Genomic DNA, 25,625 nt, shown 5'->3' with positions numbered 1-25,625 from the left:
ACCAGAAGGACAGCTGGCCCGGTGGCCTAAGACACTACAGGACTAAAACCTTGAGATTCGCCACTGAGCTGGCCGTCTCGCGTTCAGGGATGTGATGCAGCGACGTTGAAGGTGGCGGCTCTACGGGACCACAGAGCGGACGACGATGGTCCCCAAGAGCCCATCTCGAGACGTCTTTCAACTCCTGGTGCCCCACCAGCTACGTTCCAGAGTACTCCAGCTCGTCCATGGCTCCACGAGGGTTGGTCACTTCCGGGTCACCAAGACGCTTCATTGCCTCTGGTCCCGCTTCTACTGGCCAGGGTGTCGTCAAGATGTGGAGCTCCACGTCCACCAGTGTGACACCTGCACTGCTCAGAAATGGCCGACTCAACATTCTAATGCCCCTCTGCAGCAGTACCAGGTGGGGGCTCCCATGGAGCGGGTAGCCCTGGACATCTTGGGCCCCTTTCCGGCCACTGAACGGGGCAACCGCTATATCCTAGTAGCAATAGACTACTTTACCAACTGGCCCGAAGCCTACGCTGTTCCTGACCAGAGTGCCGCCACCACCGCAACATGCCTGGTGGACGAGATGTTCTGTCTGCAGGAGGAGCTGCACAGCGACCAGGGTCGGAACTTCGAGGCTCAGGTGTTTGCAGAGGTCTGCAGCCGGCTGGGTGTTAAAAAGACCCCGACTACACTGCTGCACCCACAGAGTGACGGATTGGTTGAACGTTTCAACTGCACTTTGGCGACCCAACTCGCTATTCTGACGAGCCACCAGCAGCGAGATTGGGATCTTCACTTGCCCTTGGTCCTTTGGGCATATCGGACAGCAGTGCAAGAATCCACTAAGTGCTCTCCGGCAGCCCTCATGTTTGGATGCGAGCTCCACACCCCTGTGGACTTGATGTTTGGCCCACCCCCCGAACCAGAGGTGGCCGGGGAGCTGGGCATGGACCATTTTCACCACCATCGGGAGCGGCTCCGGGGGTGCATGAACTGACCAGGCAGGCTCTCGCCGTGCGGGGTACCGTCAGAAAAGGGCTTACGAGCAGCTCGCCAAAGGGGAGGATTTTGCCTCCGGGGCGCAAGTGTGGGTCTACAGTTCCGAGAGGAAAGGCCTGTCTCCGAAGCTGATGAGCCACTGGGTGGGACCCTGTACGATCCTTGAGAGACTGTCTGATGTGGTGTACAGAGTGCGGCTGATCAAAAGGAACCATGTGGTGGTTCTTCATCGTGACCGGCTTGCTCCCTACCGACCCTTGGCTCCGTCTGAGGGTGAGTCAAGGGCAGAGAGGCAGCCTCCAGTCTGTGCCTTGCCACGTGAAGCAGCCGAGGGGCCCCTTGGGCGGGCCCGGCGACAGCGTCAACTACCCCAACACCTCAGAGACTTTGTGGTTGACACATGGGTTGCTGGAGACAGCTAACCAGCCAGGTGGGGGCAATATAGCGTGTTGGGGAATAGAGGTGGGCGGAGATTTCCCAGCATGCTTCATTGTATGTGTGTTTTTGGGTTGAGGTCGGGGAAGGGGATTGTTTTATGTGTTCTTAGTTACAGAAATGTTAATTGTTATGTCGTTGTAGTGTTAGTTAGCCATGTTACATGTGTTATGATAGATTATTATTACTTTTATGATTGTTGCACCAGGATTAATAGCATAGCAGCATTAATACTATAATATGAATAGAAATAATTCTATGTTCGATCGCTACTGATGGATCAGGGAAACCCACAATTGCTAGATAATTACTCAGAATTCTAAGTTGTTTTCTTATGACTTGAGAAACCATGTATTAACAGGGTTAATAGTAACCAAAGATGCACGTTACGACAATGCCACCGTAAGCGCATCAGAACCGTAACTTAGTTGAATAACTTATGGGGATGGTAGCTCAGGCGGTAGAGCTGGTGGTCTAGTGATCTAAAGGTTGCTGGTTCGATCCCAGGCTCCTCCTGATAGCATGCTGTAGTGTCCTTGAGCAAGACACTTAACCCCTAATTGCTCCTGATGGCTGCGTCCGTCGGTGTTTGAATGATTGTAAGTCGCTTTGGATAAAAGCGTCTGCTAAATGACTAAATGTAATGTAACTTATCAACACAGCTAACGCCGCACGGCATCCTTGCTAACAATGGCAACGCTCCAGGAAACCACAGTACGATGGTCAAGACAAATGAAAACATCGCCTTGCTGCTTTCCACATCCACACAGCCCCAAATTCCAGCGTCGATATCCCAGAAGCCGTCCCGGAAGCACTATCTGTCAAAAGAAGACTTTTTTTTAACATCTTTGAATTGTGTAAATCTAACCCTATATTAAAGATGGAGGATATGAGTGGGTTACGGCATTATAAGCAAAACAATAATAAAAAGGCTAAATAAATGTAAAAAAAAAAGTTAAAAAGTAATAATTGTACAAAAAAAAGTAAGTAATAAAGTAAAAGTTATAGGGTAATGTAAAAAAAAAAAAAAAAAGGGAAACAAAATATGTTTACATACATATTTACAAAAACACCCCAAAATGACATTGTTTATTTGACGTCTTATTCAAGCCTAGAAAATCTCGCTTGTTGTTAGGGGTGGAAGCGTGTGTACTATGTTTTATAAAGTTTGATTTTCCCTTTTGGAAACCGCCCACAGTGGACACAGCCCACTGCAGCCCTCCCTCAGCGCCACTAGCAAGCAGCGCACCGTGCGCGCACTGGAGTCCACGCACCGAGTACCGCTGGCAGCATGACCGTGGAGAGGATCTTTGACGAACTGGGGCATTTTAAGAGGTAACCCCCCCCCCCCCTTTCCACTTTCTCCCTTGGTTGTATGGCGAAAAACACTTGTACAATTCTTAAAAAATATATATTCTCAACAGACATATTTAACATACGCAAACATGGTTATTCTAAGTGTGAATGGGCACCGTATTCCGGCCCTGGCCACAGGTTGTTTTCGCGTCGGCCGGTCTGCGTTTCCAAGATTTGTTCAAGTCTATTTTTAGAGCACTTTAGTGGAAACCCTTCGACGACTGCAGAGCTTTTTGCGCAACTCAGCTGTTAACAGAAAACGGGCTGTCAATGGATGTATACATGTGTCAGTCAGCAGATCAAGTTTTGTGTCGTTGTAAGTTATTCTAAAGTCCTTTGAATGCCTATCGATTCAACGTCGGGTCTTATTCCGAGCAAGGGCGTAGAATTCTGTATGATAAAGAACAACACATGTAATGTAGATACATAAATGAATGAATAAATAAATAAACAAATACATAGATGGATAGATGGATAAACAAACCAACAAACAAGCAAACAAACAAATAGACAAATAGATAAATAAATAAATGTGTAAAATAACCCCGCTCATAATCATATCGTGATGAATGATGATAACGTTGTCGGTTTAACCGACCAACGATAACTCTCATTATCTTTTTTTTAATTTCCCCCCTACATAGTAATAATATAATATTAATGATAACAATAATAATAGTAATAATAATAGTTGTTATAACAAAGTGCTTACATAAATAGAAGGCAATCAAATAGTAGTAATAATAGTTAAAGAAATTTGCATACTGAATAATGATAAAATAAGTAAATATTTTACCAAATTTTAGTTTTGGATTATCAATTTAGACCTTGATGGATCTTGATGGTGTAGATCATGGTGTTTGGTCTTTTCCCCTTAAAAATCAGGAGAAACGGTCATTTAACAGACTTTTTGAAGGGGGGGGGGGGGGCAGAAGGGTAGAGACATCAATCTCACCAATGTTCAGACCAAAATTAAATAATATAAGATAGGGTAAGATAAGGTAAAAAAATAATTTATAAATCCCCAAATGGAAATTCTGTTAGGTAGGTAGGTTGTTTTTGAATGAATTACTATATATATATATATATATATATATATATATATATATATATATATATATATACACTGTATATATACTGTGTGTTTGTGTGTGTGTGTGTGTGTGTGTGTGTGTATATATATATATATATACACATGCATACATACATATATAGACATATGTCTATGCATATAAATTATGGCCAAGTTCCAATTTTTTGTAGTCAATGTGTTGTATCTGGCTGATATGTGCATCTGGGGCTGACAATCCCACTGTCATGGCAACCACTGGCATTTGTTGTGCCTCAGGTTTATTGTCCCTAAAGCCCATTGTATCTCCAACAGGTTCCAGGCATGTCTATACTTTGCAGTGGTCTTCCAGGCTGCATCCTGCGGGATTCATTATCTCGCCTCAGTCTTTCTCGTGGAGACTCCCAACTTTGTCTGTGGTGGGCCCAACAACATCACCGACATCCTGTACGGTAACCTGACGGCCAGCACTTTGGAAGAGGTCTTACCGTCCTTCAAAACAGGGAATGGCCCCATGGTCGTGAGGACTGCCACTGGCGACCAATGGGAGCTAAGTCGTTGCCAGTGTGCACTGCGCCTTAACCCAACAGACTTCAAGTACGAATTTGCTGGCAATAAATCTATTACAGCGTGCAATGAAGAATTTGTTTTCGACCACACTGAAGTGTACCAGAACATTGTCACCGACTGGAACTTGGTGTGTGAGCGAGAATGGCTCGCCAAACTGTGCCAGCCCACGTTCATGTTCGGCGTGCTGATCGGCGCACTGGTGTTCGGGGACATCGCCGATAGGTAAGCTGTCCATACTGGTTCCTCCCAATTCAACACGCCATATACATGTGTCACAATATGGATTTGGCTGTATCATTGGTACCCACAGAGAACACATTTTGATAACTCCATTTCACCACTGTTAACTCAGGCAGCATTACTGACAGGCCAATATGTCTACACTTCCACACTTTTACATAGCGCTGCCCCCTGAAAGTCAACGAGTAGAATCATCAGTCGGAAACCCGCCGACTGAGATTCTTAAAGTCGTGCAGTTTTGTTTTTTTTGTCAGTTATTGTGTGTTACAATTGCAGGATTAAACAGATAGAAGCTTAGAAAATGCACAGGGAAGACATTTCAATGTGGAATTATAAGTAAGGGGAATCATGAATGAATATATATATATGAAAATATATCATGAATATATTTTAATATGTGTGAATTGAACACGGCTCACTGATCGCAGAGAGCAACACGGAGAAACACAAATAAAACAACTAAAAACAGTGTGCGGACGGGGCACGGAGGAACGGGGCACGACTCGTGAATATTATTGTTTGAACATAACACATGGAAAGGGGGTGATCAGGGAGAGAGACACGGAGAAAGTGTCCCCATTACGCACGGTTTGGTTCCATACTATTCCATATGCACTTGTTTCATTCCATAAGCAGAAAATAAAATAGAATAGCCTACATCTAAAATAAGAACACACTGTTCTCGTGCTCCTGTGGCGGACACCCCATCATCAGAGTTTCGGTTATTGGGTAATTACTGTTTTTTTGGGAAAAGTCAGACATATTTAAATCTCCCCAGTCATAATGTCTGGTGAAAATAATTCCCTCCAAGCACAATTTGAATTAGTGCTGGGTGGATCGTTTTGATAAAAAAAATATCCGCAGACCTCTTCATTTCTGCGCGCGGCAAGTTGTAAAGGGGAGCCAATCAGTTTGGATGATCTAAGGCTGACCTTTCACCTCTAACCAATCACGTTTGTCGATATAGAAATAATCCCCGCCCCCTCCTTCGTGGACATCAACACACTTTGTGGACATTGCGCTTGTAAACACAGTACACACAGAGCAGCAATAGAGTGCAGTATCCAGAACTCTGAGGAGAAGCAGAAAGATGGTGCATCGTTGACAACAGGGACACATACATCCAAAGCTTGCTGGTTTTTTTTGGATATTTTGGATACTGAAGCAGACGGTAAATATTCATTGTGTTGTAAAATTTGTCGTCCCGACAAAGACGGACAACACCACAAACTTTATTATTTATTTAGACCTACTTGAAATTGTTGTTTTATTTTGGATTTTATCAAAATTTTATTTGGGTGAAATGTTATTTTCGTTTGTTGTTACTTATTGTTCATGAATGGAGATTTTGCATTTCAAGTCGTAATATTCCTAATATTTATTCATTTTTAAAATAGCTTTAACTGACCGGACTTATTTTATTTTGAATATTCCATAACATTTATTATAAATCTACATACTGTCATGATTTCATTCTTTATATAGCCTGCGTAGCAATTGTTTTTATGCTCAATAAACAGAAAAACAATATTTAACCGGAATCTCTCCCATTTGCCCGGGAGGTTGAAATCTTCCAGGACACATGGGCCAGCACCAATTTGTTCTAACGGAAACTCTGCCCATTGCTGGCACGCACATCATCGGTAGCATTGAAGAGGGAGTCAGGTGCGCACAATGTGCGCCGATCGCTCCCTTTGTGCGCCACCACTCGGGTTGGTGCCCTAGACGGCCTAAACAGCCAAATCGTTTAGAATTCTGAGTCCTACAACCATACTTTTACATAAAATAAACTCACATGTTTACCTGCAAACTCAGATGAGTGAAAGAAATGGAGACGGGCAGCTCCAGCCTAGACCTTGGTTTTAGACTGCTCTGACTGGCGGACGACAATAAGAGATGTTATTTGCTTCGTCAACTAATGATTATTATTATGACTGTTATTTCAAGACACATCAGCTCTCTTGGGATGTGTGCAGTGCAAATTACACACGAATGGAAACAATTTATGTAGAGCATCCTAGTCACACGATTCAATATGCTTTACAATACATTCCTCACATTCATACATTGATGGCACCGGCAGCCGTGCAAGGCGCACACCTGCACCTCCACCTCCACCTCAAGGACACTTTGACATGCTACCCGGAGGAGGCGGGGATCGAACCAGAAACCCATTGGTTACTGGACGATCCGCTCTAGCTCCTGAGTCGCCGTTGCCCCACATCTGCACATCGTCCGGTAAGAATGCCGTTAAGAATGAGCGTAGGGGGTAACCGCAATAGAAACACAATGTGAAGCGTGTGTTTTCTTTAGGGACGAGGGGCTAGGTTTGACACATGCGGCATTAGAGAGGGAGAAGAGAAGGAAAGAACAGAGCAGGTGAAAAGGTGTGTCGACAGGATGGAGCACATTAACGTCCTTGAAATAGTTTGGCCAGGTCAGCTGACTTGGCAGAACGGAGGCCAGCTGTCCGGCCAAGAACAGAGTGGTTGGAACGCAGCAGTGAGACAGTCACTGAGCCCAGTCAAATCCAACACTAAACCAGCTCATTTGGGAGGAATCGAAGTCAAGGGAACTCTTGGCCACCAAAGGCGCATGATCACTCCACACACATGTCAAGTGAACAATCTAGCCATTGCATATTATCTCAACTGGGCCCACAATGGCTAAAAGGATGGCTGCCGTTACGGCCACAGTTTCCATGGTAACGTAAAACAATAGGGAAGGTATACTCGATTACATCCCTTCAATGTTTTATAGAAGGTGGAGACTAATCCCATAGCTTGTCCAATAAAGACCCACACTGTTTGTACGACTACATTTAATCTGCATAACATAAAGTGCAATCTGTTTGTTTGTGCAACTGGAACTGTTTTGTTGTTGTTTTGTGCAGTTAGATGTCGTCACACACCCCACTTACTGCGTTGGACTAGAGGGGAATACCATGCAATTATCAAACACACATGTTGCTTCATTTTAATACCCCCACTGTTATAATCACACCCCTCTGTTTAACTAGACACATGTTCTGATGTCCTGATCTGGAAACGAAATGGAAATGATCTTTCTGTCTGTCTGTCTGTCTGTCTCTGTCTGTCTCTTTATCTGTCTGTCTCTCTGTCTGTCTCTCTGTTTGTCTATCTCTATTTCTGTCTGTCTCTCTGCCGTCTGTCTGTCTGTCTGTCCCTCTGTCTCTCTGCCCATCTGTCTGTCTATCTGTCTATCTGTCTTGTCTGTCTCCTTCTCAGGGTTGGCCGTGTGAAGATTCTGATGTTCACCAGCATGGGCCAGTTTGTATTCGGGGTGTTGGTTGCATTCACGGGAAACTACTACTTCTTCATGGCCATCCGATTCCTCCTGGCCATGGTTAGTCCTGCATGTGTGTGCGTGTGTGTGTGTCTGTGTGTATCTGAGTGCATGTGTGTGTGTGTGTGTGTGTGTGTGTGTGTGTGTGTGTGTGTGTGTGTATGTGTGTGTGCGTGTGTGTGTGTGTGTGTGTGTGTGTGTGTGTGTGTGTCTGGGTGTGTCCCGGTGGAACTGTGCAGTTTGTTTTGAGAGCAGAAATGATGAATTGCAAACACACTGTGGAGCGCTGTGGCAGAGAGGGGGTACTGCAGGTAAACAGCGCCATCACCGATAGCTCTAGTGCAGCAACACCAGAAGAACTCGGGTGCCATCACATCATTCTCCACCTCTCTCTCTCTGTCTCTCTGTCTGGAGTTTCCAGAGTTCTGAATGTTCTCTACTTCTCCTCTACCATCGCTATCGCTATCCTGTAAGATGGTTTACTCAGCTGGTTTGTGGATATTTTTTTCTTACTTTTAGCTGTACAGCTGTCGATGTTCACATAGACTTAAACTCAGCAAAATTCCCTCCCCTGGATCTGGAACTCCTCTGGATGCTTTTCCAATCACTGAGGAATCCCGCTCTTGTCATTTTCTGTGGCCATACCGCAGTGGTGGAAAAAGTAGTGGAAAGCCACACTTGAGTAAAAGTAGAGATATCTTACTAAAAAAAGACTCTGGTAAAAGTGAAAGTCACCCATTACCATACTTTTTGAGTAAAAGTCTTAAAGTAGCTGAAGAAAAAGCCAGACTTTTTCTTTTTGGTATGAGTTTTCACTCCAACATAAGAAAATAATTGTAATTATGACAATGGGTGTTTGCCGCCATCAGTCATTGCAGGTGCAGGTGCAGGTGCAGGTGCAGGTGCAGGTGCTAGTACTGTTGCCGCTGCGGGGGCAGGTGCAGGTGGGGGAGCATCACTGCTGGCGGAGGCCGTCACTGCTCTTATTGTGGCTTTCTGGGGCAGGCCTATAAATGCCAAAAAACAAAACTTTAAGGGACAAGGGACATATTTTTGACTTTTACTTATCATTTTGAATTTAATGTTGATTGCACAGTGTAATGGCTATAGAATAATGACACCAACGGCTTTAAGATTGGTTCCCTTATAAGCCTCCATATCACTATGCATTCGGACTGCCACCGGGTACAAACTCATAGGAAAATGATTTACGACAGTGCATCACAGCAGATGATGGAGCAATCTACTCCACGTAGATCATAAAACCTTGAATATAAAAACGACTTAATGAGAAATGTAAACGTTATAGTGCTTTTAATACAGAAAAAATGCAGCTCCTCTGTTTACTTGTATTTGTTTACAGGCCAGTCTTGCCTGTTCCAATATGGCGGCAACATTGACGTATCGCAGCGACGGGCTGAAGCAGTCAATGCGGCATCTATGTATATATGTCTATGATTGCACAACCAAAATAAATACAATTTAACTAAAACTGTGACAATTTCAATTTACCTCTTCAGTGAACATGCCTCTTTGTTCTCTTATTTCCAAAGTAGTGTTCATGGTTGATCATTTCCACAGAGCACTTTGACTTTGTGACAGCGGCACAAACAATAATACCACTTGGAAACGCTAGGGGGGAAAGTTGAAAAGTTGTCTATTGCCCCTTTAATACGGGCAGGGTTGCCAGGTCTCCATGACAAACCCAGCCATCCCCCAACCATTCATCAACCAAGCCACCCCCCCCTGACAAAAAAAACAACCTGCCTCAATACTTAAGAAGTAGCCCAATTTTAGAGGAAAACCGTGTCGTGGCAACTCCGAACGCGGGCTCGAGAGTCTTTATTTACACTCACCTTGCTGCTAGTTATGAGGCTTGATTCACTAATATTAACTCATGATAACTGGCTTTCACTAACATCATTGGGTACAATGTTTCCTTAGATTTTATTTTGTAGCGAGTAAAAGCATATTTTTAAGAATATGTAAAAATAAAAGTCGACAGAACTACAATAATATAAGTTAAGTACAGATACTCCCAAAAACACTTAAGTAGTATTCTAGTAGTATTCTAACTTTACACCACTGCCGTACCCTCAGAATGTTGTTTATATGGTTGTTTATATCCAATCAGTTCACAGCTATCTGGGAGGCGATTTCCGAAGGTCCTTGTTGTTAAGTCAGTCGGCCCAGATTAATCCACTTCACGTGAATAAAATTGTTTGTGTTGCCTAAGAGCGAACATGGACATTTCTCAAGAGTAGTTCCACACGTTTATTACCCGGTCCTCATACCAAACACTCCTCTTTCAATTGGTAATTTATTAGCCTTAAGGAAACAAAGAGAAGGGAAGGCATTTACACAACATAATATTGCATCAAAACTTTACATTTTGGGTGATTGTTATGGCTGACAAATTGGTGACGGTGGCACTAATAGAGAGAGTATTATGTACAGTTATTCGTCATTCAATTTCAAATGACTCCGTTCGGTTTGTATGTGTGTGTGTGTGTGTGTGTGTGTGTGTGTGCGTCGGGCGTGCGTGCTTGCGTGCGTGCGTGCTTGTGTGTGAATGCAAGCACTCATTTATTGATTTGCTTGAAAATTTCTCCACACGTGAGACCAATCTAGACCGACCCTCACACATTTCTAAATCAGTTTTTGCTTGTCTACTCTTCCTCCCTCCTTCTTGAGTCCTTACTCCTTCAAGGTGTCTAGCGGCTATCTGGTCGTGGTGTTTGTCTACGTGACTGAGTTCACTGGCATCAAGGTGCGCACTTGGACGTCCATGCACGTGCACGCCGTCTTCGCGGTTGGCATCATGGTGGTGGCCCTGACTGGCTACTTGGTGCGCATCTGGTGGATCTACCAGATCATCCTCTCTGTCTGCACGTCGCCCTTCCTGCTCGTCTGCTGGAAGTTCCCCGAGACGCCCTTCTACCTCATGGCCAAGGGCCGGCTCCAGGACACCCAGACCCTGCTGGACAACATGGCCCGCTTCAATGGCCTGAAGTCCCGGCTGAGGGCAGAGGACCTCCAAGACTCACACTGCCAGGGAGCCGGAGAGCTGCTGGAGAAGGAGGCCGCGGGGGAGGACCAGCCACTGCCCGAGAAGAAGCTGTCCATCCTGGATCTCTTCGGCAGCTGGAGGATGGGTGGACGTACGTGCACGGTCTGGGCCATCTGGTTCATCGGCAGCTTGGGCTACTATGTCTTCTCCCTAGGATCAGTTAACCTCGGTGGAAACCAATACATCAACCTCTTCCTTGCTGGTACGTGGTGAACTGGCCATGTGTGTTTTTTATTTTTCCATTTGTGTATTTAGGAATTTACTTATTGACAGTAGGAGACAACATTAACATGCTTCTATGTGTATTTTCCAAACTGAAACAATGTTTTTAGCCTGGTATCAGACTAATATCTATATCAGTACCTGTTTATCCCTAATGCAAACATTATTATTGAACTGAATATACTACGTTATTGTGGAGCTTACAACTGTCACAGCTTGAAATCTCTTTATTTTTTCTGACTCCCAGTGTAATGGCTGTGGGCTGCAGTCAAAATACAGAGTATGTGTCTGGCGCTGTGGGTGTGCTATGAGGGATAGCCTATTTAAAATCTAGGCACTGTCTTTTTTCCATGTAAACAAATGGGCTTCCTGCCCCATAGCTCAGGCCAGGTGGCTTACCAGTTACCAAGTGGAATTGAATATTTGAAAAAGCATCAGGACTGCCTGTGATGATTACAGTGTTTGTTGTCTTTTCGTCGCATACTGTGGACATTTAGAATCGGGTATTAGACAGACTGACTTTTTTCGAAGCAGGAAAGAGTATTTCATTTTTGTTGACTTGCCTTGCTTAATGCTACGCCTTTGGTGACATGACTTTCTGTAACTCATGTGGAATTCCTTTTCAAATGAATGTATGGTTTCATTTCAGTGTATCATGCAGAACAAAAAGGATTTCTAACGTAATGTCATGATGTTTTTGGTATTACGACCCAAAGGAATATGCTGTCGACTCTAATGCTGCTAGAAATGCCAGTTTCTACTCTCGAGATTAGTTTACTCTGCCTCTATCATGGCGCTTAGGGAATAGTCACAGTCTCAGAAGTAAATAAACACATCCTGGACACTAAACTTCTCTTCTCAAGTAGTTACTTCAGTGCAGGAGAATTCATTTCCACTGCCCTACATAACGTGGGCCTTGTCTCCTCATGGGATCCAACATAGTTCTGCAGAGGAGAGTTTCTAGCTGCTATCTGTACGCTCAGCTTAACTGTGATTGGCTCTTTTTCAGGCGCTGTGGAGATCCCGTCCTATCTGGTTGGCTGCTTCGCTATGGACCGTGTGGGCAGGAAGAAGACTTGTGCCCCGGCGCTGATCCTGGCTGGGATCGCCTGCATGCTCATCATCATGGTGCCCGATGTATGTAATGAGATGGGGGCAATTAGGGGGGCAATTACTCCCTGGTCTTGCTCGACTGCCTTGGGGGGAGTTAAACATTCTTCAGATTGGGAGTACGAGGCATTTTACATGTGTTAGTCATTGACGGTTCAGGGAGGGAGGTGTTGGATGATAGTCTATAGGCTTCTTCGTCGATTGCAGTCTGTTCACCCAAGATATTCCAATCGATCCAAAAAAAAATTGGAATTTCTGCAACCGCCACAGAAAGTACATCCTCTGCTTGGCCTTGTTAATGAAGCAGCTGATGTTTAGTCCCCATTTGAGGTCCTGAGCAATTCTGGTGACCAGGAAACGGAAGGACTCATGTGTTGACTGTGGAGTCGCACATGAGGGGGGGAGCTGGCCGGGCAGGTGGGGGGGCTGGCCTTCTCCTGAAGTCCACCACCATCTCAACTGTCTTCAGAGCTTTCAGCTCCGGGTTGTTCTGGCTGCACCAGGAAGCCAGATGGTCAATTTCCCATCTGTAGGCAGACTCGTCACCCTCAGAGATGAGTCCGATGAGGGTGGTGTCATCTGCAAACAATGGGAGTTTGACAGACTGGTGTCTGGAGGTGTAGCCATTGGGGTACAGCGAGAAGAACAGCGGGGAGAAGAGACGGCCGTGGGGGTGCGCTGGTGCTGATGGTCCGGGGGTCTGAGACACTGTCTCTGTCCGTACATTAGGAAGTCAGTGATCCACCTGTAGATGAAGTCTGGTATGCTCAGCTGGAGGAGCTTGTCCTAGAGAAGAACTGGGCGGATGGTGTTGAATGCGGAGCTGAAGTCCACAAGCAGGATCCTAGCATAGGTGCAAGAAGAGTCCAGTTGATGGAGGATGAAGTGGAGAGCCGTGTTGACTGCGTCGTCTACAGACCTGTTGACTTTGTAGGCGAACTGCAATGAGTCCAGGAGGGGGGTGGAGATAAACTGGTGACGTAGCACAAGGCGTTCAAAAGTCTTCTTCACCACAGAGGTCAAACTGATGGGTCTGTAGTCATTAATACCCGTGATCCTTGGCTTTTTGAGGCTATGGATAAAAGTGGAGGCTTTGAAGCGGGCTGGCACCCTGCATGCCTCCAGTGACATGTTAAAAATGTCTGTAGTTGGTGATCTGCTTCAGTTCTTTCCAGACTCAATCAGAATCGTTGGCTGAGAACTTCTGTTCCAACTTTTCAGAATACAGCCATTTGGCTTGCCTCACCGCCTTGTCAAACATGTATTGTGCCACTTTAAACTTATCCCTGTTGTCACTCTTAAATGCCTCATCCTTTTTTTCAAACAAAAGCGTCCAGAGTTTGGCTGTGAACCAGGGCTTGTCAGTGTTATAACTCACGCTGGTGCGCGTCGGTATACAGCTGTCCTCACAGAAGCTGATAGATGATGTCACACCGTCTGTGTATTCATCCCGGCTGTCGGTTCTGGTTCTGGTTCTTCTCCACTTCGGAAGATGTCCTTCCTTTTCCCAGTCCGTGCGGTCCAGGCACTCAGGCCGCTCCTCCGCTGCGTGACTTTTTCATACTTTATTTTTATTATTATCTTTAAAGAAGCATAGAAATGCAACAAAAATAGGGGAACAAATAGTTTGTCATCAATACATTTATACAAACGTTATACTGATGGATCATGTCCGTTTCATACAGTAATGAATAGTAATCATCTCGTGCTGTCACAGACTCAATCCATTTTTCCCAGTATTGGAACACTGCTACACTTCCTGGTTCTCCTCGCAACAGGTTTAGACGGTTTGACTTTCTGCCTGTATGCAGGGATCCGGTGGACCAAGATGTGGTTGGAATATATTGTTTATATACAGTAAGTGTTTCTATGTGTCTTCTGTGTGTGTATGTGTGTGTGTGTGTGTGTGTGTGTTTGTATTGCTATACTTCAAGTTGGGAACCACTGAGAACCAACAAACCACTACTCACACACCTTATAAGGTTGATGCCTATTTTTGGATTGGTGTGTGTACATTCTATACATGTGACTAGTGCTATGTGCGCAAACCCTTGGCAAACATTGAAAATGGTTTTTAATTAGATTCACGGTACCTCATAACAATTAATGCATTGAATACATTCAGGGGTCAAGGACTGTTACAACTTATGGAATATTCAACATCTGAGAAGGTTTGTAGAAAACTGCAACGAATTGGATTTACAGTCAGACCAGATTGTAACACTTGGCAGAGCATTGGATATTATGAAAAATATGTTGTGGCCCTTCCAAGTGTATTATCTGGACTTTTTCCACTACATTCTCTCTGAAGATGTCATGTACAATAAGTTAGAACGTGGTGATGACTTTCCCCAGCTTTCGCAGCGTATTTTTCAGTGTACTTAAGTGTCTGTACCTAGGAGCTGCATGGAAGCTTTAAAAACCTTTGATTTGATTTTCCCCTCGGTTCATTTTAATAAAAAATGCACAAAGCATTGCCTAGTTTCTTCATATGTTTTCTCCCTGTCCATTATTTCACTTCCAAGTCGACACAGTTAATACCACAGGCAAAATACAGTTTCGATGACCAGCCAAATCTATTTTTATGATGTTTGGGATTGTGTGTCTGTGTAGCAGCGCTCTTGCATTGCAGCGAGCGTGGACTCACGACTTGGGTTGGCTGTATCTGCTGCTCCGTGGCAACAGGTCATGAGTTATGGTGCTGCAGGTGGATGTAAGATATCTCTTTGCAGGAGAACCTCTCACATCCACACACACACGTGCACTCACACACATATACACACACACACACACACACACACATACATACACACACACACACACACATATTAAATATCTGGGTGTGAGTAGTGGTTCGTTGATTCTCATTAGTTACCAACTTGAAGAAGTACAGTATATCAACCATGGAATGGTTGATATACTTTCTCGTCTCTCGTCTGACGTACTTACTCGTCTGACGTTTCTATATTTACTTTTTTCCATGTACATGTTATTTGGTTCTTTGTTTATTTGTCTCACCCGTAGGGATTCTCCCCCTCTTGGTAAAGTAATGATGATTAGTTGTTTATAAATCAAAACATAGTAAGATGGTTCTCCAAAGAGGGGGATTGGTGGCGGTAGTGTTGCTATGGTTATCGGTGTTACATTGTGTTCGGGCATACACCGGTTACATTGCTTGCCCACCGTCGTTTTGCTTTGTATCAGCGCCCACGTTAATCAAATAAAAAAAACTCTAATTTGTAAAATACTAAGCGCGTTATACTTAATCGGACGCTACAAAAGTGAAAGTTGCTCTATGTGCGCACAGCAGAGTCACATAGTTTGTCACATTTCACAGGAGGGGAGAGAAAGAAGGCTCTCGAAGACTTTTGATCAGGCCTAGATCAGGACCTTTCTCCCCCCATGCGTAATTAGCGCCGGTGCATAATGGGGACATGTCCGTTGTTACCGTACCGGTGGTGTTGTCATGAGTTTATTAACCGGTGGGAAAAATTCCTCACCCTGGCTTCCCTAGATGGCGATTCTGTGTAAAAAATACTGTGCTCTTGTCATCCTACAGGTCCTCCACAGAACAGAGTTTTTGAATAAAGAGTTACATTGCAGGTCGAGAAGTTGAACTCCACTTGCAGACTAACTCTGTGCTAGATGCAATGGCACAAATACTCTGTATTGTATGCTCAGCATGCTGACTAAAAAAAAATGTATAAAAGATATTATGCCACATGTTTTTCATTACAAATAACCTAAAAAACCTAGAAATATATTAAATCAAGGACCTAATGAGGAGTTAATCCGTTACAAGTCGAAAGTGATTCAGGGCATGGGAAGACCGAATTTGGCTTCCCTCACTGCCTTGCCAAACATGTACTTTGCCACTTTAAACCCTTCCCTGTCGCCACTCTTAAAGGCCTCCTCCTTTTTCAAAGGAAAGCCATTTGAGTTTGGCTGTGAACCAGGGATAGTCCGTGTTTAATTTGGTTCTCCTCGCAACAGGTTTAGACAGTTTGACTTTCTGCCCGTGCAGTACGTGGAAATTAGGTGGTCAGGTGTATCGTTTATATATGTTTGTGTGTGTGTGTGTGTGTGTGTGTGTGTGTGTGTGTGTATCATATAGCACACGGGGCAAATGGAGTTGACTTTTAACCTTATAAGATCGATGCCTATTGTTGTATAGGTGTGTGTACATTCTATAGATGCTCTGCTTCAGAACAGCTGCTACAATATCCTTCTTGGAATGCTTCCCATACAGCCCTGAACTGTGTGTAGAAAAACAGCTAAATCTAGGTACATTGTACTATTCGCTGTGACTGAGGAGGTCACGCGAGGACGTGAACTGCAGCCTGGTGTTCATTAAACCATCTTGAACTTTTTTTAGTTGTGTGTATGGGGGTGTCATCATACTGGAATATGGGAACATGATGAGGGAAGTATTTGCTGGTCTGGTGAAATGGACTCAGCGTCATTGGCTGTTATACGAGCAATTCTCTGTTACACATGCCGATATGACATTGCCTCGTATTGGGGATATCTGATTTGGGTATCAGTATACAGTAGTTGTGATATTTTGAGCAAAATAGAATGAAAGGTGTTAAGTTACATCAGAAAGTAACATGGATTTTATTTATTTATTACTTTGCTTCATTGATCTATCTTCTTTCTCTCTTCCCCTTTCCCCACATTTCATCACTCTGTCCACCCTCTCTCAATGCTGCAGGACATTGAGGTGTTGGCCATCATCCTCAGCATGACAGGGAAGTTCGCCATCGCCATCGCCTTTGGTCTTATCTACTTGTACACCTGTGAACTTTACCCCACCATCATCCGGTATGGAAAAACCAAAAATACTTCATTGTTAAATCTTTACACAAAAAAGGTTTCCCAATGAACTTGCTTCTAGAGATATAGCCCTTATGGGAGTGACAATGAGTGTGTGTGTGTGTGTGTCTGTGTGCTTTTGCTGACTGCTGTTCCTTTCAAACTCGAGGCACTTTATAAGAAACAGCCATTCAATGCCCCTTTACATGCGGTTTTGATTTAAAAAAATCTATCAATTAGAAGAAGGCAGACTTTCATGAAAAGAAAGTGACCATCTTAGAGCGAAGACAAGGGTAAACCTTAATGTTGAGAAAAAAAAAACATTGCAGTTTTTAATTAAATTCTTGGACTTGTAGTGTGCGTATTGTCATAAATTGTCAATTAAAATGAAAATCATAGTCTGTTACTGAGCATTCGTCAAAGTTTGAGATGTGCCGTGATATATTTCTAAGTGACATTGACTGTGTATTTCCCATCAGGTCCCTGGCTGTGGGCAGTGGCAGTATGATGTGCCGTGTGGGCAGCGTGGTGGCTCCATTCTGCGTCTACCTGGCTGATGTGTGGAAGTATCTACCTCAGGTAAACACACTCACAGATGCACACTTTTGAATATTGAATTCAATACAGGACCCATAATTGTACTCTTATGTTCTCCCTCTCGGTCTCGCCATGTAGCTCATTGTGGGGATCCTGGCGTTGGTCATCGGAGTGCTGACACTGATGTTGCCCGAGACCCTGGGCAAGCCCCTGACCACCACCCTGGAGGAGGCCGAGGCTCTGGGGACCAAATCCGGCAAGAGGAATGTAGCCGTGCCTAGCGAAGACCCGGAGGACGGGCTGGAGATGAACCAGCACGGAACCAAGGCTGCAGAGACTTCCTCAGACCTCATTCACGGAGAATGTTAGGAAACAAAGAACAAAGTCTTAGATGAAGAATAATAATTTCATGATTGATGTAATAGACTCTCATGGACTCTTTCAGTGGACTTTTCTTTTGATGTACTTCGCATTTATCAACTTTCTGAAGCATTTTATTATTTTTCAGCCCTGCCCTTGGGTATAATATATTTAAAAGTTACATACATGATACATACATACACCAATACAAATATTAATGTATACACGTGAAGTGTGCCGAAGCTGAAGTGCCTCCTGTTGAAATGTTTCCCTCGAGAACATTTTGAAATCTCAGGGCGTTAGGGCTAACTCTTCTCGCATATCGCTGTGAATATGAGCTGTTTCATATCTGCCAATCAGTTTGAATAATTTCATCAATTTGATCTACTTTCCTTACTTAGCTTTACCTCCATACCTTGTCTGTGTGTGAGTGTGTGTGTGTGTGTGTGTGTTAGTGTATATTCCCAATGAGGAAGAAGGTGCTGAAGCTGTTTTTGATTCATTAATTTCATGACGTGACTTTTTGGATTTTTGTTTGTTTGTGAAGCATAAACAGGACAAAAAAACCCCACTCTGGCATTACAACACTTACAAGAATTAACCGGGTGCGAAGTCCGAATATTAAGATTTTGTATTCAACAGCTTAACATTTTTTAAATGTTTTTGTACATGTAGATTTCCTCTGGGTCTTTTCTTTTAATATATTTTGAAGGAAAGTTAATACATTGACATTGATGTTTGGCCTTTTTTTTTTTTGCAATAATGTGTATTTAAGTAATATATTAAGACTAAGCATCATAGAAGTGTAGTATTAGGCTCCTAGTTACTTAAAGCAATATAATTTAATGTGCAGGAAGATTTTAAGAATCTATTTGATTCATGTTAATTGTGTCCTTTAACTTTGATTCTGGAATATATAAGATGTAGTTAGGTTTTTACCATACCTTTATAAGCTGTGTGACAACCATTAGAAAGTCTAAAAGGTTTAAGACATACAAACGTTCCTGCTGCTCTATGTTCTGGATGACCACCAGATTGATATTATCCGCCTCGTAGGTTGAGACTGTATATCAAAATTACATCTATAGTCCAGGATGACACATGGAGGCCATGTCCCCTGTATAATACAAGGCCCAGACATCATGTCTTAGCGTGGATAATCACAAGTTATTTCATATATCATAAGCTATTTTAACAAGCTTGAAACTTTGAAATTTTGGTGCCAAAATCAATATCATTTGTCAAAAGCAGTAACTGTAAAATCAATGCAGCAGGGAGTGCCATAGAAAACGTTCAATAGCTCAAAAAAATAAAATAAACAAACACACAAATAAATAAATAACATCACGCAGGTCTTTAAAAGGAAAATAAAAGGTATTATTTATCACAACCAAAAATACTCTGCAAAATACAAGCAAAATACTCTGTGTCAAGCTGGGTCCAACGCACATGATTAACTAAAAGATTCCTTATACTCTAAAAATGCAACGAGCCTATAGTAAGAGGCAGTGGCAGTTCCCAGTGCAAAGCCACTTTTAGCCTCTGGCAAAACTGCAGGCCTGGTTTAAAACAAGGTTGGGTGAAATATTCCAAAACAACACTCCTATATTGACCCGTTCAATGGCACTTATTCCTATAGAAGACTTTGCTAACAAAGACTGATCTACAGTTTGATTTACGAAAATGCAATAGTCAATAAAGCTAAAATCTGAAAAGAAATGCACACTTTGCAACATTTTGTTTCAAAAAGTTGATTTTACATGTTTCCTTTAGGCTTAAATGTTTACCCCATTGGACCGCATTTAAGCACCGTGAGAAGCTGCAGCAGAGCGATACCTTTCTCACTAGTAAAGCATTCGATGAGGTTGGGCTATGAAAAGTTATAAATGACAGCCTGGACTTCCGATTCTACTAGAATGTGTTCATCAGTTGGATTTTAACTTCAGCCCTAACATTGGAGTAGAAGGTTAAAGTAAAAAATATAGAAATTATGAATAGAAATTATAGAGATAAAAAATATCACACAAATACAGTACACTAAGTGGACAGGAATAGCACGATGATAACTAGTGAACTCAAAATAGGCAGGTGGCAGTTTTGCTTAACTCAAGTGCAAATGACAGTATTACAGCCTTACTGAAAGATAATGGCCAAAATAGCACAGTTTAATATGGCATGGCAATAACAGCAGTCACATTATTAACAGCAAAAATACGGATAATGGTAATAATGGTCCTAATACAAGAACATTTTTATAAATGAAAGCATATTCATAATCCAATGTGGAATTAAGCATTTCCATGTGCAAAATATTCAAATCTAAAATTGTATTACAGATGCCAATTTCTAAGAACAATCCGGATGTTGGCATGAAGGAATGCCTGAAAAGCTCCTTCGTGCACCGTGCAGGGATGAGCCTGGACGAGAGGTTCTCCAGGATGCCGTTGATTGTCGTCCTCATCCTCCTTTCTGCCAGTAAACCTCAGGCTTACAAGCCCAACAACAGGGCTGGCCTTCCTCACCAGCTTGTTGAGCCTGTCGGCATCGTCCACCTTGATAGCGCTTCCTCAGTACACAACGGCAAAAAAAAAGAGTGCACTAGCGACCACCGCATGGTACAACACCTGCAGCAACCTATTGCACACGTTGATGGACCAGAGCCTCCTCAAGAAGAACAGCCTGCTCTGTCCTTTCCTGTAGAGGGCCTCAGTGTTGTGGGACCAGTGCAGTTTATTGTTGATCCTGCATCCCCAGGAACCCATGGGAGTCCACCATCTCGATCCCCTCCCCCTGGATGGGAACAGGGGTAAGGGGGTTCCTGCTCCGTCGGATATCCACTGCAGGTCGCACATTCCGGGGGTGACGCGAAAGTCAGACGGCGGTCGCTGGTGTAGTCTGAGATCGAGGCCACCATGTTGAGGTCTGTCTGCATTGACGTGAGCTTCGTCGCCAACAGAAGCGGCTGGATGTTGAAAGCACTAGAAAGGTCTTGTGCCTGGTGGTGGCGATGGTGTTTTGAGGTGCCCGTAGGTCTACTCACAATGAGAAATAATGTTTCAAGCAAAAAAGGGTTTGATTTTAGTTCATCTTCTTCTTGGGTTTCATAGCGGCTTGCAAATACATCTTGCTTCATCATTGCACAAGCTCTGTAAGGTACACTTTGAACTGCTCCACAGTCACAGTGCTTCACCCTCACATTTCCCATACTCGAGACCCCCTCCACACCTGGCACATCGCCTTGCTTACTTACAAAACCATCGCCATATCTCCAAAACGTTGACAATTATAATATCACAAAGGTCTAGGCACAATGCTCTCTTACACTAAAACAAAACAACCCATGGAAAACTTTCTTCGGTAGCACTTCTCTGGCCAACTTCACTGGATGACGTTGTCCTAAGACCATTGTTATAATTCTTAGTTTTCATGAAGTCCTTCCTCCTCTCTAGTTTAGCAGCTCGGGAACCGACTCCAGTTCTAGTTCCAGCGACGCAAGACACCTTTCTAGCAGCTCTGCTTAGTTTATTGAAGAGGATAAAATAAAATAAAAACACATTAAACTAATATAAAGTGATCTAAAATCATATTTAAAAAGTTTTAATATTTTCGAACGTAAACGACACTTCCATTCACAACTCATAAGCCAAAAGTCGGCCGACTTTTCAGACTGGTGTTCATTGTTCAGCAGAGGTCCTCCCTCGCTCACCCGTGCGCTATACCACTTGAATAAAGGGAACGAAAGAGCCGACCCGTTCGTCGTGAGGCCTTCGTTGTCGTCGGTGCTTTTTAGGAGCCACCTTGCAGATGGGGGTGCGGGGCCCGGAGTCTTTGGAGGGCGCTGGTTCTTCAGAACTCGTAACCTTCACACACACACACACACACACACACACACACACACACACACACACACACACACACACACACACACACACACACACACACACAAAGGCGAATGGGTGACTTGGGATGTTCCACTGAGATTGGTCAAACTCTCGGAAAACTCAAGGTAATCTTACCGGGGACAGCGCATCTTTGTTAGATTTTCCTCCTCGGGAAGTCTTTGTTGTTTTTGAGGTTTCTTCAGATTCAAGGGCTTTGATTGATTCTGTGCATAACGTCAGTTTGGGATTTCAAGGTCTTTAGTCACAAACATGATGGATTAAAGTGAATAATAATACCATAAATGTCGACAGCATGAACTTGACCCTGAATGACCCTTTGACTATATTTAAAAATATCAGCCAGTTTCTCGTGTCCTGTTCTCTACTTGCTGATGAAATCATACGTCAATATAAAACACAATAAATACAAATTATCATTGCTGATTATTATAATTGTAGTTGTTATTGTAATCATTACTGTTGTTATTATTATTTCTACTCGTATTACTACCACTACTGTTACTGGTAGTAGTACTAGTAACGAGTAGGTACTACTACTAGGTAAGTACTAGTAGTAGTGGTAGAGGTAGTAATAGTAGTAGTAGTCATAGTAGTAGTACTACTACTACCAATACAACTACTACTAGTAATATAAGTAGTACTAGCGGTCGTAGTAGTAGTAATAGTAAAAGTAAGAGTTGTCGTAGTAGTAGTAGTAGTTGTAGTGGTAGTAGTAGTACTAGTAGTTGTAGTAGTAATAGTATTAGTAGTAATAGTAGTAGTAGTAGCAGTAGTAGTAATAATAGTAATAGTAGTAGTATTAGTAATAGTAGTAGTAGTAGTAGTAATAGTAGAAGTACTACTACCGCTACTAGAAGTAGTAGCGGTAGTAGTACTAGTAAAAGTAGTTGTAGTAGTAGTAGATATAGTAGTACTACTATTACTGCTGCTGCTGCTAGTAGTAGTACAGTCTCAACAACAGAGAGGGTGTGGCTTTGAGTCCATATTTGAGTGTGCAAAAATTCTGGGTTTAGCTTTTATTTCTCTGCTTTTATTCTTCTTTGCGATTCTATCATGTATGTTATGCCTGATGTGAAGCACATTGAAACGCCCTTGTGTAATGAAACGTGCCTTACAAGTTAACTCACCTTGCCTAGTAGTATTTGTAGTAGTAGCCGTTGTTGTAGTTGTCGTGTTGATCATAGGGTTTAGTTTATCTGTAGTGTATTTATATTTATGTGTTTATAATAGGGGTTAATTCATTTATAATGTTTGTATTTTGTTTAATTGATTTGCAATGGATTACATTTATTTGGATTTATTTCATGTATCTATCGTTGACAATGGGGTTTGATGAATGACAGAAAGCCTCTCACCTGCTGACGAGCTTGTCTTCCATCGGTAATAGAAGACGGCGGCGGTCGCTGCACCGATGCCGGCGGCCGCCGCCAGGCCGAGGCGGCCCACGCGGCCTTGACCAGGTACCACTTTGTCCAGGATACACATCGTGCCCTAATACGCGGCGTTCCGCCAGAGGGACGTAGTATGAACTGACTGAACGCGCGGCCGGTCACGACTCCATTAAATAGACTACCTCGATAGCAACTACGTCATAGACACGCGATGACGCAATGTATCCAAGTGACGTCATCGTCAAGGTAAAAAAAAAACAAAAAAACGACCAATCAAACTTATAATGAAGTTATCGCTCCGCTTTTATTGACGTTATTTTCACGGAGGAAATTCCAAAATCGAACGGCAAGGCGTGTTGCTTAGCAACGGGGATTATTTTTCTTTGCGGAGGAACAAGTCGCCTTTCGGCCTCGCGGCGACCCCCGCGGCGTTTCGCTCCCTCCGCCGTGTTGTCGTTGTGATTGTGGAACACTCGAGATGTCTGGGTTCTGCTGTCATCGACCCATAAAATATAAGTGACTGGGCAGCTGCTGCTCCAAGACAAAATAACGTCATTAAGATGAGGTTGTGGCCTGGAGTAAACCTCCAGGTGGCGCTCAGGACGCTGTAAGGTAGGCAACGTCCACGGCGACATGTTGAAAAACATAGCATTGAGAATTAATGTCAGTACTCATTTACAATAATAAGTGTATGTCATGTGTTCGTGCACAGGTCTGGCTATATACCGATGTCGGTTTGAGCCAGTGTTGCCAACTCGGACGAAAGTAGCTAGCACTAGCTCCAAAAGTCGCCAGAAGACGTCATGCACTCACATGCACATATATGGCGTCATCGCCCCATTCTTTGGATACAGTTTAGTGGTTGTGTCAAGAGAGATCACCTTAAGCCATACAAATATTACATAGAGGAATCTTAAGGGCAAATAATCACAAGCTCGCTAGAGAGACATTATATATTTGAAGTTAAAAATGTAAAAAATAATTACAAAGGGAGGAAGAAGATCATACGAGCTATGTACATACTCACAAGATCAAACCAACTATTAACATATTTACACAATAAAACAAACTACATATTTACAGGATCAAAGTATTTACATATTTACACAATAAAATAAACTATTTACATATTTACAAGATCAAAGTATTTACATATTTACACAATAAAATAAACTATTTACATATTTACAAGATCAAAGTATTTACATATTTACACAATAAAATAAACTATTTACGTATTTACAAGAATCAACAAACTATTTACATATTTACACGATCAAACAAGGTGTTTACAAGACAAAACAAACTATACATATGTACACTATCATATAACTATTTACATATTAACAAGATAAACAAACTATTAACATATTTTCAAGGTCAAACAAACTATTTACATATTTGCACGATAAAGCAAATGATTTTCATATTTACAAGATAAAACAGACTATTTACAAATTTACAAAATAAAACAAACTATTTACATATTTGCTAGATCAATGAACTATTGACATATTTACAAGATCAAACAAACAATTTACATATTTACAAGATAAAACAAAGTATTAACATATTTACAAGCTATAGGAACACCCTAATCCAGAGATCCAGAGAGAAGGAACCAACTATTTACATATCAAAGAAAATATTATCTTAAAATACTATCTTATCTTAATGTGTATGGAAATGAATGACAATACAATATATTTAAATATATTTAATTTATTTTTCCTGCTGGTCTGAATGTGTCGCTAAATTTGTCGTTCGGCGCTTTTTAGAAATAAAGTTACAACACTGGTTTGAGCAATGAAAGCATATGTGACCCAACGCAGTAAAACCTAAAATCGCATTTCTAAAATCGCCAGGAGCAGCCAAATAAGTGGAAAAACCTTTCCTTTGTGGGTTTTTTTTTATCTCAACATATTTTCAAAACCGAGTTTGATTTATAAATTGTAGAAAAATGTTAAACCGTGGAGTTAAATATTCCCGTTAAATGACATGGGGAAACACAGTTCACTTAACGAGATGCTGAACAGTGCTGAACAACGCCGATCGATGGTTTCCTTTAAAGCGACCGTCCAGGTAAAGATTGTTCCTCCGTATTCCATGTGATGTGAAGTCACAATGTGACACCATTTTGAAAGAGTTCAACCTTTAAATCGTACTACTTTTACACACACAAAGACATCATTGTATAGGGAGCATGTACTAACGTATACCAACGAAGAAGTCATGCTGACATCACTTCCGTA

The 25,625-nt window shown here is 42.6% G+C and overlaps 1 protein-coding gene across 1 annotated transcript; it reads left to right on the top strand.

Annotated features, from left to right (window-relative positions):
- Positions 1-2,685: 2,685 nt before the first annotated feature.
- slc22a16 (solute carrier family 22 member 16) lies at positions 2,686-18,762 on the top strand. Its single transcript, XM_079996842.1, has 8 exons — positions 2,686-2,760; positions 4,166-4,642; positions 7,909-8,026; positions 10,677-11,238; positions 12,268-12,395; positions 17,083-17,192; positions 17,663-17,762; positions 17,859-18,762. The coding sequence occupies exons 1-8, from the start codon at positions 2,717-2,719 to the stop codon at positions 18,087-18,089; spliced, it is 1,770 nt and encodes a 589-aa protein (XP_079852968.1). The 5' UTR covers positions 2,686-2,716; the 3' UTR covers positions 18,090-18,762.
- Positions 18,763-25,625: the final 6,863 nt, after the last annotated feature.

The sequence above is a fragment of the Zeus faber genome (assembly GCF_960531495.2).
Source record: "Zeus faber genome assembly, chromosome: 2".
Classification (NCBI taxonomy): domain Eukaryota; kingdom Metazoa; phylum Chordata; class Actinopteri; order Zeiformes; family Zeidae; genus Zeus; species Zeus faber.
Note: the sequence above shows the minus strand (reverse complement) of the source record. Positions and strands in the feature narration are given on the sequence as shown.

Coding starts and splice junctions, on each gene's coding strand:
- slc22a16 (XM_079996842.1), top strand. CDS start 2,717: ATGACCGTGGAGAGGATCTTTGACGAACTGGGGCATTTTAAGAG. Junction 2,761..4,165: donor GAACTGGGGCATTTTAAGAG/GTAACCCCCCCC, acceptor TATCTCCAACAG/GTTCCAGGCATGTCTATACT. Junction 11,239..12,267: donor CATCAACCTCTTCCTTGCTG/GTACGTGGTGAA, acceptor GCTCTTTTTCAG/GCGCTGTGGAGATCCCGTCC.